We start from the raw sequence: 14,548 nt of genomic DNA on the forward strand, positions 1-14,548 counted from the left end.
ACCCTTGGGTCATTGATTGCCACAGTCCCTTCAAATTCCAAAATGTTCATTAAAACTATATTGTAGAGTAATAAAGTTGCCTGAAAGGACAAGCGTGGAAGAGGAGGCAGTTGTCTATAACCTCCCCTTAGCCTTCCCAAGCCAGAGTTTTGGCTTAAATTTGGACAAACCAAATACAAATCTGTGCATGAAGGGAATCTTCCACATTCTCTTCTGCAGGATTGGTCTCAGTTATTACTGACTTGGGTTCTCATGCTAATGTGACTTCCTATCTTAGGAGAGATCACATCTTGATGGATGAAGGTGGCTGGGAAAAACACACTTCTGAAGGCTGAACCCAAAAGATGAGCAAGTAAAAGTAACAACCAGAAACAAAGATCCTTCTTCCCTCCAGAGTGGACATGCACACTCACCCGTGTGTTGTCTCAGCTGGAAAAGTAAATAGAACAAAGTGAGGAAATAGATTCTTCTTTCAAATATTGACAGGAAAGACTTAAGCAAGGAAATTCACACCTGTTAGACTGAGGAACTGGAACTACCCACCAGACACCTCTATTTTCACTGTTACTCTGTTTTAATGATGCTTGGAGCTAGTTTCTACTTGACACTTGGTGGGGGTAGGGAGAAGAGGAATGATTGTTTTTTGCTTTGTTTTTCTATTACTAAGATACTGTTTAGATCTAAACAACAGTTTGTAGCATGAACAACAGTAGAGAAAAAAATTCAAGAATCTCCCTAAAAGCTAGATCCTTGGAGCCAGCTACAGGCAGGGCATATTCTCAGGCCTGGGACTCTGCCCTCAGCTGAAGCAGTCTCCCATTGAATGCTTTTGTAGCTCCAAGGCCACCCACAAGCAGCAGCAAATATAAAAGAAGAGGATAGGAACTGTGCCTGGGACTTCCCTGCTAAAAAAAAGCACCCTCGTAAGGAAATTCCCTCTACTAATGTGGTTTGGTACCTTCTCTACAACTCAAGAGTCTTTTAGAGAGTTGCCTGGTCAGTCTATGTCAGAAGTGAGCCCTGAACCTGAGTCTTTCAGGACAGATCTCTATCTACCACACTGACCTTCTGAATTCTTACACTTTTGATTTCTGAGGTCTCTTTGCTCTGCCCTACCCCTACAACCTTCCTGTCTTCTCCCTTTCCACCTACAAATGCTTGCAAGCTCCCTAGTCTCCAACCTATCTCAGTGACTTCTTAGACCCCTGGCAGCCTTAGCATGCTTAGCCTACAGAAAGTGAACTTCTTTTTCTGATCCCAGGCCCTCTCTGACCAATCATCCTTCTGGCTACTCAGCACCTTCCAGAAAAAGAGAAAGTGATCTGTGTTCTGATGTGGAAGAAGGGCCTATGATCATGCAAGCCTGGCCTCATATAGGTTCCAAGATTCACTCCTCTGGCTGCTTCCGAGAATGGTCTGACTGTGGCTTGTGGGTTAGTCAGGCAAAGCTGAACTTAACAGCAGCCAGACAGCCTATATCAAGGAAGGGACCAAGAGCAAATATGCTATTTGCCAAGTAATAAAAACTGCTGGACTCAACACAGCCAGAAGTGCTAGCCTGAGAGGAGGCAAGCTAACGTTTGCATCCTAAGGGTTTTTTGCCATATGATTGATTGATTATCCTTTTTTTCTGTTTTCTCATTTGCTTTTCTCTTTTATGTTTCTCCTTGCCTTCCTCTTCTTGCCTGGTGCTCATACTTCTGCAGAACAAGCTTAAGCATTTATTAAAATGGCTTTCTGAAGGATGTTGCAACATCTAAGGACATTGCTTCAAACATCTATCCTAGGATGTTTCCTGACTCTTACATAATTTCACAAATACTGTCTTAAAAGCTATCATAAGGCTGCCAGACTTTTCAAATTAATCTGGAGTTACTTCACAAATTGGCATGTTGTTACATATGCTTTCATGCTGAACTCAAGGGGCCTTGCTTCAACATTGAGAGTTTATGTAGATTTCTAAGAATAAGATCCATTCCCCAATCAGTAAATGGTCAAAGGGTATGAATAGGCAGTTTTCAGAGGAAGAAATCAAAGACATATGAAAAATGCCCTAAATCACTAATAATTAGAGAGATGCAAATTAAAACAACTCTAAAGAACCACCTCATACCCATCAGATTGGTAGAGTCGACAAAAATGAGACAAATGCTAGAGGGGCCATAAGAAAAAAAGGTATTTTAACACACTGCTAGAAGAACTGTAAACTCATCTAAATTTTCTGGAAAACAAATTGTAACTATGCCCAAAAAGCTATTAAACTGTGCACACCCTTTGACTTATTGAAACTGCTAATAGATCAAAGATCAAAGATCTAAGAGGAGAATGATCCATATGTACAAAAATACTTAGAGCAGCTCTTTCTATTGTGGCAAAGAAATGGAAATTCAGAGAGTGTTCATAAATTGGACAATGATGAAACAAGTTATGACATTGTGTTGTAAGAAGAATGATGAAGGATGGTCTCAGAAAAACCAAGAAAGACTTGTATGAATTGATGCAAAGTGAAATGAGTAGAACCAGGAGAACAATTTATACAATAATAACATGATAAAGAAAAACACCTTTGAAAGACTTGGGAATTCTGATCAACATAATGACCAAACACAAATCCAAAGGATTTACAATGAAACATGCTATGAATCTTCAAGTAGAGAGCTGATAGACTCAGAGTGAAGTCTGAAACATATTTTCTATGTTTTAGGGGAGAGAACAAGAAATAGATAATGTGCGAATTGGCTTTGCTTAACTATATTTTGAATGGTTTTGGTTTTCCTTGCCTTCTCAATTGAGTAGGGATATAAAATTGGATAGGGAAAGAATTTGAAAATGAAAATAAAATAAAAGTGATTTTTTTTAAAAAAGTAAGAGTTTATTCATGCATCAAATTAAAATTCTGTTCTAACCCAGTATCACAGATCTGAAATACAAGCACAGGATCTACACTTTTCCTCATGAGAGACAGAAGTCCTTTCCTCCACATAGCCAATCTAAAACTTAGTAAGTAAGTCCTAGAAAGTTGCCTGAGGCACAGAATCACAGAACTGGAGAGTTGGGAGTCCACTAGCCAGCTAGTCTGAACATATGCAAAAAAGAGTCACCACTATGCTGTCCAAGAAGTGGACATCTAATCTCTGATACCTCCAAGGAAGGGGAGGTGGCAAATCAGGTACATAGGGAGTGGTACAATGAGGAAAGTGCTGGGGTTGGGGTCAAGAGACCTGGATTTGAATCCTGGCTCTGACTGTAAGTCACCTAACTTTTCTGAGGCTTAGTTGCTTTATTCATCATAAGGAGAGGACAAGACTTATACTGTGCCTTCATTACAGGGATTTTATAAAGGAAAGCCCTTTGTAAATCTGAAAATACTACAGAAATGTGAATTTTTCTCATTTTAAGTTGACTTGGCCCCACCCCCTGGGATTGCCTCTTCCTAATTACTCCATCAAATTCCTGCCAGTCTATTAAAACCCAACTCAAAGAACATCTCCAAAAATCTCTAATCTACCCAACTAGCATTGATTTCCTCCTGCCACCAGACTTCACAGATCATTTTGCTTGAGCTCACCTCATTAATATACTCTGATTTTGTTTATTCTAGTTATTGCGATAGGGACTGTGCTAGAGCCATAAGCACATGACTAAAGACATTATGTCTTATTTGACCTTTGTGTATCCTCCAGTGCCTAGCAATCTATTTATAAGCTTAAGAAACAAATCATATATTTAAAGTTAATGAGGATTTTAGAGTTCATCTAGTCCAAGGGTTTTTAATCTTTTTTGTGTTATGAATTCTTTGACAACCTAGGTGAAGGCATACAGACCCCTTCTAAGAATAATGTTGTTAAATGCCTAAGAAAATACATAGGATCACAAAAAGGATCAATTATGTTGAAATAATCAACAATTTTTAAGTCTAATTTACAGACCACCATCCCCAGATCTAGACCAACCCTTTCATTATAAAGACAAAGGAACTGAAGGTTGGATAGGTTAAGCCCAAGGTCACTTCACTCGTGCAATAAGTGGGAGAGCTGAGACGTGAACCAGGTCCTCTGACTCCAACCTAACGCTGTCACTGAATGATGAATATTAATAATAGATCACTCAAAGGTTCGAGAGAATTACCTTTTGAAGCCTCAATAGCAGTATAAGTTACTGAGAAGCCTTCATAAGCTATGGCAGCGTCTGTCACTAGTCGGAGCATCAACGTGTTGCTGTTACTCAAGAGCGACGGGGGCGCTGATTTTCCACAATACCTGTTTCCCAAGAGAATAAAAGATATCCAGTATCCAGTAGTGATTTTATGTCACTGAATAATTCATGCAGCAATAACAGGGCATTTTAATAACTGAATAATTTTAATGAGCTTGACTGTTCCCCTAAATATTTAAACAACAGCTATATATTTCCAAGTCAACAAATAAGGGATCCAAAATGAAAAACTGCATATAATTCTGCTCGCGATGAATTTCCTGAAGTTGCTGGATTGCCTGTTCTGGCATTCAATGTCCTTAATGGTCCATGGATTTTGTGTGTGACTAGGCCAAGACTAGTTCTTTAGATGAAGGCCATCTTCTTATGAAGCAGGTCTGGGAGAAAGGGGTCTGAAACTGTCTGTGGAATTCTTTTCTTTGTGGACTAACGCCAATTTATCCTGTATATACTTGGTGTGTACATGGCTATTTGCATGTTGTCTTTCTCATTAGACTATGAGATCCTTGAGAGCAGAAACTGGTTTTTCCCATTTTTCATATTCCCAGCACTTAGCATAGTGTCTGGAACATTGTTAATCTTGTTCAGTCATTCAGTTATGTCTGACTCTACATGATTCCATGGATTTTTTCCATGGGGCTTTCTTGGCAGAGATACTAGAGTGGTTTGCCATTTCTTTCTCCAGTGTGCCCCCATCTTACAGATAAGGAACTGGAGTAAATAGGGGCGAAGTGACTTACACAGGGTCCTACAGCTCAACGTGTCATATCTTCCTAACTCCAAGCCTGGTGCTCTATCCATTAGCTGTCTGACACATAGCAGGCTCTTAATAAATGCTTGTTGATTTGACATGACTTGAAATTAGGTGTCCCAAATTAAAGGATATCCAGCAAAGGGGAGAAGGAAACTCAAAACTAAAAGGGAAAATAAGGCTCAAATGAATGGGGAAAATTTTTCTAAGGGAAAACCTAAAACCAGCTCTCAGGAGGAAAGGAAAGAAGGTTCAGCGCATTAGCTCATTCCAGGCCAATACTCATCCAATTAAGAACTTCAGGAAAGGAGGCATAAGTGGATTAGCTAAGAGGTTTTAAAATGTTATTACACTTTGTGCTTTTGCCTTAAAATGATGTTTCTTAAATTACATGGATAAGGGGAAAAGTAAAGATAGAGTTGAAAAGAGAAGGAAATTTAGAGTCAGTTGGTGGCACAGCAAATAGAGCACTGGGTCTGGAATCAGGAAGACCTGAGTTCAAATCCACCCTCAGAAACTTACTAGTTGCCCTTGGCAAGTCACTTCACCTCTGTCTAATTCTGTATTCTTGACTGACAAATAATCATTGGGAAGCTCATAGGGTTGTTGTGAGGATCAGATTAGGTCATATTTGTAAAGCACACTGCACACTTCCTGGCACAGAGTTCAGGAGTGGGGAACCTACAGCCTTGAGGCCACATGTGGCCCTCTAGGTCCTCAAGTGCTGTCCTTTGAATCCAAACAAGAAGTTTGGAGGACCTTGAGGATCTTTAATAAATGCATGTTTTCTTCCTTGAAGGGATAAAGGAAAGAAAAAAAAAGGAAAGAGGGAAGGAACAGGGAAATAGGGAATGAAGAAAATAAATATTAAGAACATAAAAATAGAGGGTAACTTTAAAAAGGATACCAAAAGAAACAAAGTCTGAAGTGGGGAGAAAAAGGTGGAGGAAGAGAGAAACATCAGTGAAAGTGTGAAGAAAGATGTGAGAAAATGAAGTGTGAGAAATATGCCTCATTTCACCCCTCACCTCAAGAAGCTATCTCTTCTCAATTCTTATAACCATCAGAGAGAACTCTGAAACTGGGACAAAAGACTGCAAGTGCAGTATGGAGCAGGGGCAGAAATATGACCAAAGGATGTTGCCTCGTCTTTCTGTACTTGAGAACTAAGTCTTGGATCAATCAATCTATATTAAGTGCCTTCTATGTAGTAGGCACTGAACAGCGCATCTCATACCCAGTCAACATGTATTAAGTGCCTACTATGTGTCAGGCACTCCACAGTCCCTCTTTTACTCAGAAACACCCAGAGAGAAGAATGGCAGTCTCACCAGATTTTTATATAAGAACTCAGCTTACATATCTTTCACCAAATGTTATCTGAACCTACAAACACCTCATAAAAGACAAAAATAAAAAATCATTACCTGCCAAGAGTTGTTCCCATGCCATTGTCATAGACTTCAAGATAGTCGTTGGTGCAATTGTAATGGAAATCCAGATGGAATGTTTCGAATGTTAGCTGGATCCGGTAACCAGACTGAACGGAGATTAACCACGTACAGTTCACACCATGTGGATAGATATTTGGATGACCAGGACTGCTAAAATGTCCAGATGGGGCAGTAAGAACTTCCCCACACACTGTTCAAGTTAAAAAACATTTTGTCACAAGAAATGATCAACAAACTTTCAGAAGAAAATAACCTGAGCAAACTAGTTAAAGATTCAAAATGATCTTTCTCTTCTCTGAATGTCCACCCAAATTAATCCCAGCCTCTTGTTAGGTACTATTGATCCAGGTTCTTATTATATCACTTGGTGCTCTGTCTTCTTAGTCCTTGCCAGGACCATGATAAGACTTATAGCACTTTACAGATTTATTCATTCGGCCACAGCAGCAGCATAAAGAAACCTGAGAGGCAAAGGGATGGCAAAGGAAAATTCTTACCCAGGTCTGCAGCACTGAACCGAGCTAGGAAGCCAGAATTTGTAGAAGAGGCACTTTTCCTGAATCTGACATAGATTGTATTGTATGTGGAAGTTACTAATCCAGGAGTGTCTGTGCCACAATACTTTCTGTTAGGAGAAGAATCCATACTGAAGCTGTTCCCAATCTAGAAAGAGAGAAGGGGGGGGGGGGAGAGAAGAAAGAAACAAAGAAAGATGGAAAGAGGGAAGGGAGGAAGGATGGAAGGAAGGAAGGAAGGAAGGAAGGAAGGAAGGAAGGAAGGAAGGAAGGAAGGAAGGAAATACAATCAAGCTTTAAGGTTCAAATGCTTAGCATTTACAAATTAAATGTACTATTTGAAAGCAGAAGTATTACTGCACTCAAGAGCTGATAAATATAAAATTTCTTCATTGTCATATTAAAATCTTTGTCAAGATAAACATGGAGGGGCTATTTGTTCTTTACCGTAACTTCATTGGTGTGGGGTGCTCTCTCCCCCAGACATCCCAACATTTTCTCTGAAATGTAATGCCTTAGACAACTGCCTGAGTCACCAAGAAGTTGAATGACTGACCCAGGGACACTGAACCAATGTATGTCAGAGGGGACCTTGACCCAAGGTCGTCCTGACTTCAAGGCCAACTCTCTCTTCTCTTCATTCCGCCCTACTGCCCTCCTCTTATATGTGGATATCAACTTTAATACTTTAATATTTCAATGATCTGTGATTTAGTCAATTTGATTCATATCCACAACCAATTAGTAAACTCTGACCTTTAAAACACAAAGGAAACAAAGGTTGGAATAGAGAGCTTAAAAAAAAAAGGAGAAACATAGGAAAAAGTGAAAAGAAAAGAAGAAATGTCTCTGGGTGAAGATAGCTAGACGTCAAGTGAACATGACTAGGGATTTTGCTGTTTGTTAGGTGTCTGCTTTTGAAAGCTGGTATTAAATAATGGCCCCAGACACTTGTTAGCTGTGTGACCACGGGCAAGTCATAACCTCTCTGAGACTCTGTTTCCTCATCTGTAAAATGGTGAGTATAAAACCATCAGACCCCCCCTCCCCACCAGAAGCTTTAGAGAACAAATGAGATCAAACATGCAAAGCACTTTACAAACTGTAAACAGCTATAGCATTGCCAGTCACTACTTCTGTCATTAATGATAACTTGCTGGGAACTTCCTAGCTTTTCCATCTAAATTAGATGGAACCAAATAATAACATGGTAAGATAAAATGCATAATATTCTTAGGATGACATTGTTTCCTATGTGGATTCATTTTTATAAATGCTTAAGTAATGTTTTTTCAAGATATCATTAAAAGGTTTTTCTTTGACACTCCATGGGAAAAAGGTGACCTATGTAACTATTCATGTGCTTATAATAATTACTAATTCGATTTTCTAAGTCTTAATTGTCTCTTTGCTGTACCTGACTAGAGAGCGACACACTCTACTTTTCTTTAATGAAATGCAGTCCTCACTAAGGCTCCCAGAGTCCCCAACCTCAAGTGAGTTACCTCAACATAATCAGTGTCACAGCTGGCAGAGGTGCCAATCTGAAAATCCGTAAAGTTAAGCAGAATGACTTGGCCTTGGGGTTGACTGATCTTCCAGTCACAGGTTTTTTCATGAGGGTAGGCACTGGGATAGAAGGGTGCACGAATGATTCCTTCTCCTGTTAGCTCACCCCCACAAGCTACAAAAAGAAAACCAATGGTTAACATTTGGCTAGGGATTGGTTCTAGTTTGCATTAGACTTTTTTTAAGCAGGAAACTCTCAAGAACAACAAATCTGAGATTTTTTCAGAGATATGCTTGATCTCAGAATGGTGGCCAGCTAGTAAAACTAGACATTAAAACCTAGATATACAATAATCTGGATATTAAGATGCCCTCACCTATAAAATATGGTTATTTCCCATAGTATGAGATCATATAATAACAAGTTCTTTGGAGAAATTGATACCTTAGAATTAGGCAAGCTTGTAGCTTGTCACAGTTCATCAGTTTTCTTACCAACTTGGTAGGTGGCCCGGAAACTGGCCTTCTGTATTGAAGTATCTGACTTAAACCTGATCCAGATGTTGTTGGAAATAGAGTATATGGAGGCGGGAATCTTGCTTTCACACAATTTTTCAAGTAAGGTTTCACCATCTAGAACCTAAACAGAAAAAAAGAAAACAGTTATTTCTCTTAATATGTATACAATTCTATTGGTATTAACAGCATTGTTTATAGTCATAGTAAAGAGAAAATGACAATTTCAGATTTAGGATATGGATATAATACCATATTTGAAACCAATCTATGATAATGAAAAGCTGACCAGGACTCATTATATCAGCAACAACCAAAAAACCAAGCATTTATTAAGTGCGTGGGATACAAATACAGAGAACAACTTCTAATATCAAGGATTTTACTTGCTATGGGACACTCATGAAGTAATATGTAAGTACATAAAGAATGACTATAAAGAGGGTAAAAACAAATAAATGAAGAATAGTCTGGAGTGAGGGCACCTGCACTTGTAGGAGGAGTTCAGGGAAGGATTTACATAGAAAATGGTGCTTGTGTTACGTGATATAGATAGACTAATAGATATAAAAAATACATTCACACACATCCCTGATATTTAATATTCTGACCAATCTGGGTCCTACTTAGCTTTCCAGGCTTATTTCACATTGCTCCCTTTCATATGGGGTGACTACTTGGTACAGTAGATAGAGTGCCAGGTCTGGAATCAGGAAGACTCAACCTCCTGAGTTCAAATCTGACCTCTGACATGTACTAGCTGCGTGACCCTAGCCAAGTCACTTCACCCTGTTTGCCTCAGTTTCCTCATCTGTAAAATGAACTGGAGAAGGAAATGGAAAACTACTTTTGCCAAGAAAATCCCAAATGGGATCATGAAGATAATGTCAAACATGACTCAAAAATAAGTGAACAACCTTTTCATATACTCTCCCCCAAACTTGCAGCTTCCTTTCCCTCCTCCGTGTCTTTGTAAAAGATCTCCCCCATTTCTTGTACAGGATCCCTCTTCACTTCCACCTCTAGGAATCCTTACCACCTTCAGGGCTTAGCTTCTTTGCACCCACAATGGGAAGCCCTTCCTGAATAGCCTGGTTACATTATCTTATGCTGATTTATCTGTTGTTTTATCCTCCAGTAGATTATAAACTCCTTGACAACAGGAACTGGTTTGTGTTTTGTTTTGTCTCTTTCTTTGTATCCCCAGAGCTCAATACAGTGTCTTGCGTGAAGTACAAGTTTAATCTATGTGTGTTCACTTCAATGCATTAGATCTTTGACATACAACCCTTTGTTTCTATCTGTCTGTCTATGTAAGTCTTCTTCAGTGTATAGGTTTTTTTTCCTATGTATCTGTGTCTCTCTGGATGTCTTCCTTTATGAATATAGTTATCCCTTCCAAATCATGGGGACTAGGAGATCAGTATCCCCAATCTGGAAAATCTATGTAATTATTTTTGGCCCTCCCCTCATGCCAGAGAAGAAGTCTGAATTATTACAGGATTAAAAGATAAAAGATGTAAGTATTACACAATACTATACATACATCGTGTGCATTTCTGAGTTTCTAAACGTTTTCTGTATTGTGTGGCATCTGCAGCTTCTGCAAAACTCCCCCAAACCCCTATTTAATTTCTTATGCCAACCAGCGATATATGGAAACCATGATGGGGAAAGTAGCAACGTGGGAGGCATAACTGAATATCTGTACCTGCCTCTCCCTCTTTGCTTCTTTTCTTTCTTTCTCTTTCTTCTCCCATTCTCACCATCTGTCCCTCATCCTTAACTGGAAGTAATAGGACCATCTACTTTTTTTTACTTACATTTACTGAATAAGGTTTGCTTTCCCTTATTTTAACTCAAAAAAGAATGTAATAAAGCATTTTAAACTTCCCTCATTTTCTCAAAACGACTCAAATAATTTCTTCTTTGCTTAGGAGTCATTATATTGCTTTTCTTTAAGTCAGTGGCCATGGATGGGGGGAAAGGTGCCCTATACCTGGTCTATAGCAACAGCTGTAAATAGAACTACCTAGCAAATATAGCCATTTCAGTCATTTTAACACCTCACTGGTGACAACACAGTATCAATGAGCCTGATCATCTGGAAACTCCACGTGTTTGTAAATCCTCTGACACAAAAAAGAATCTGTCTTGCTTTCCATGGATTCATCAATTAACCAACTGAATTCCAGCCTACTTGTTCAGATGGCATAAGGTGAACTGTGAACGGGTAAGCATCAACTGTTCTTCCTTTCTTTTAAAGCCCGTCACGCCTCACCTCCTCCAAGAAGCCTCCTTCCAATCTGCTAGCCCATGCTCACCTCTCCTTTCTCTGAAGTTCTTTGTCATTTGATTACGTTAACTGCAAAATTTAGCATTTAACCCTATGCTGTCTTATCCTTGAACTGTTTCTCATAAGTAAATGTTACCTTGCCAAACAGATTATAGGGGAAGGACCTTCTCCTTAGTCCTTCAAAATCGTTAATGGTGTCCTAATATACCATGATTCACTGATTTGTCTGTGCTGTGTATCCTTTCAGATTTTCTTGAGAAAGCTATACGTATGACTATGGAGCCTAGAGAATTGTAAAAGGAGAAGAGAGGCTAGGAAATCTTCCTGTGTTCTATGGCATATCATTGACTTCTTCCACGACTAACATCCCTCTTTCTCACTTTACCCATTAAAGAATGATGGGTAAAAGGAAAAATGGTCATATAGCATCAGAACTTGATAAAGTGCAGGTGTCCCCTGGGCCTCAGATAATGAAATTCAAGACCATTAGCAAGCAGAAAGACAGCTGCAGCCCAACTGCTTTAAAAGAAACTTATAAGCCCCTAGGGCCCTAAACCCTCAAGTTACAATTGATTTTGGCTGCATCTCTCTCATTGTGGGGATGCAATCTTGTTAATGCTGAAAGACTGTATACTCCTGAGGTCTCTGATATGGCAATATCTTAACCACAACCCAGCAAATCCAACAAAAAATGGAATCTCTTGAGGCTCAGGCAGAGGAAGTAGCTCCCAAAGCAGTCCCAGAACACTCTGCATTTTGTCATATACCATTCATCCCATATGGTACTCTTGGGTTTTAGAATCTCCCCTCTTCTCTGTCTCTATGTGAATAGTTACAGCAGATACACACCATTTCTTAGAAAGATAGACACAGAAAACGCTGTGGCTGCTCTCTAATATTCAGTGACATATTCATTCCTGACTACTGATCACATTTTTAAATTATAGATTTAGAGGTAGATATGACCTTAGAGACCAGCTAGTCCAACAGCTTTCATTTTACAAATGTGGAAGCAAAGACTTGTAGAGATTGAAATGACAAGCCCAAGGTCACTCAGCTAGTCTGTGGCAGAGCCAGAATTTGAAACTAGGTCCCCTGATTTTCCTCCCTCTTCTGTTCAGCTCGAATGCTGTCTTCTACATGAAGTCTCTCTTACCTCCCCAGAGGCTGGTGCCCATCTTCCCAAACCCAACTTAGATTTTTCAGTATATATTCTATATATACAGGTAGCTCTGTTTAGATACGATATATGCCTTACCAAAAATGGGATAAGGAATGTAACAGTCAAAAATCTTCAGTGATACACAAAAAAGGAAAAGAATATGATTGAAACAGTAACACAGTTTTATACATATTAAATGGTTAAGAAATACATAAATATAATAAATAGCAGTCTTTCTGCTTGGCCTGCACCCTAGACTGTATAGGACAGAGAGCAGGGAGGAAGCAGGTAGGGATGGTATAGACCGGTCCTCCTCTGATCATAAGTCCTACTTCACATTCAACATAGTACTTTCCTTTGCCCAAGACCTAAAGATGGCAAAAGTAGGAAGGACAGAGTTGCAGGTTGTGTGCATTTTTAAGTGGTGTTGTTTTCTGCATTGTCACTGCATCTTGTGAAAGAAATCATAAGTGAAGTAAACTCAAAAGTCACATTATGCTCAAAATGTTACCCAATATATCAATCACACTGGAAAAAAAATATTTTTAATTATAGGTAGTTTTCCTCACTAGAATGTAAGTCCCTTGAGGGCAGATAAGCTTCACTTTTGTCTTTGCATTTCTGGAAGTCAGTACGCTATCTAACACATAGGAGGTACTTGATAGAGCTTGTTGACTGAGAGATTAATTAGAAACGATAATGAGAGCCCAGAACTAGAATCATAAAATCTGAGATCTCAAAGAAACCTAGTGTTTATTTAATCTAACCATACCTGCTTAGCCAGATCCTGGTGGGAGACAACCATTGATTTGTGCTTCAGGGGTCCCATGAATCAGGGTCAGTTAAAGACTTTGGAAATCAGAATCTAGCCAAGACTCTCAGCTTCAGACCATGAGACACATCAAACTGTCAGACCATGGCCTGAGGCACGGAGAGGTTCAGTGATTTGCTGGCTTCAAAGAGTCAGTGGGCCCAAAAGTAGGACTTGAACAACCAGGTCATCTAGATCCTGAGGTGCTCTGCCCTATTATTTTCACAATAATGAAAAATTGTTAGAACATATTAACTCCCGATAGGGAGGGCTCCAAAGATGTGTTGGAATGAAAAAAAGCATTCACCCCAAACTGATAATATGATGTAATTGGCCCAGCCAATAGTGCCTGGAATGGGCACAATATCCAAATCCACTTTTGTTCTTCATTTAACATATACATCTTCCCCCTAGGCTTTAGAAATCATCTATTTTTTTAGATGACCTAGGAATCATCTATTTCAATATCCTCATATTATAGAAAAAAGAACTGAGATCCTGCCATATATAGGACACAGGGAGTTTGGATGCAGAGCCAAAACTCGAGCCCAGATGCTCTAACCTTAGTCTTTTCCTCTACAATCCATGGTGTTTTCATACCCTTGTCTTAGTGAACTCACTCATGAGTTTCTGCCACGAATTCAGACTGTTCAAAAAAAGTGGAAATGATTGTTAGGTTCAGACATGACAACAGCTAAGTTTTGGTTGGCCAGTAGAAGTCTGTCCAAAGATATGTTTACAATGTGTTTTCCGTAGCATGGAAATCTATTGAGGGAAACCTCTACTTACTTCCTAAAGTCAACAATAACAAATGAAATAATAACCAGAGGCCCAACAGATGAGCTGGGACTGTCTGTGTTACAGAGGCTCAAGATTAACAGCATGTAAACAGAAAAAAATACTGTACTGGCAGGGAAGACACTTGGGGTCTCATCTCTTCTCTACCATGAGTTAATTTCATAATCTTGGATAACACATAACTTCTCTGGGATAAGCTTCCTTCATTTATAAAAGGAGGAAGTTGAAATAGGAAGAATTAACCACTTTTTTCATGAAAACCTAAATATTTATTATCTTTCCAGATGAGGAAACTGAAATCCAGAGGGGTCAAGAGACTTACCCGTTGATATATGGTTAGTGAGCGTCAAAACTAGAATCTAAACAGGTCATTCAGATTTTTCTTGAACATTAAAGAACTCCCTACTTGTAAAACAGCCCATTAAACCATCAGATGGTCCTAAATGTTAGAAAGTTCTTTCTTATATATTGACCTGAAATAAGGTTACCTCCAATTTCTACCCATTGGTCCTATTTCTATC

At 39.1% G+C, this 14,548-nt stretch overlaps 1 protein-coding gene across 1 annotated transcript in view; it reads right to left on the reverse strand.

Annotated features, from left to right (window-relative positions):
• The window catches only part of CUBN (cubilin), a 290,873-nt gene that overhangs the window by 227,694 nt on the left and 48,631 nt on the right, over positions 1-14,548 (reverse strand). The window contains exons 18-22 of the mRNA XM_072651627.1: positions 8,940-9,084; positions 8,441-8,619; positions 6,918-7,083; positions 6,394-6,610; positions 4,129-4,259 (exon numbers count right to left, since the gene is read on the reverse strand). Coding sequence (XP_072507728.1) covers positions 4,129-4,259; positions 6,394-6,610; positions 6,918-7,083; positions 8,441-8,619; positions 8,940-9,084 — 838 coding nt within the window. The remainder of the gene's footprint in view (positions 1-4,128; positions 4,260-6,393; positions 6,611-6,917; positions 7,084-8,440; positions 8,620-8,939; positions 9,085-14,548) is intronic.

This window comes from Notamacropus eugenii, chromosome 3 (assembly GCF_028372415.1).
Source record: "Notamacropus eugenii isolate mMacEug1 chromosome 3, mMacEug1.pri_v2, whole genome shotgun sequence".
Lineage (NCBI taxonomy): Eukaryota > Metazoa > Chordata > Mammalia > Diprotodontia > Macropodidae > Notamacropus > Notamacropus eugenii.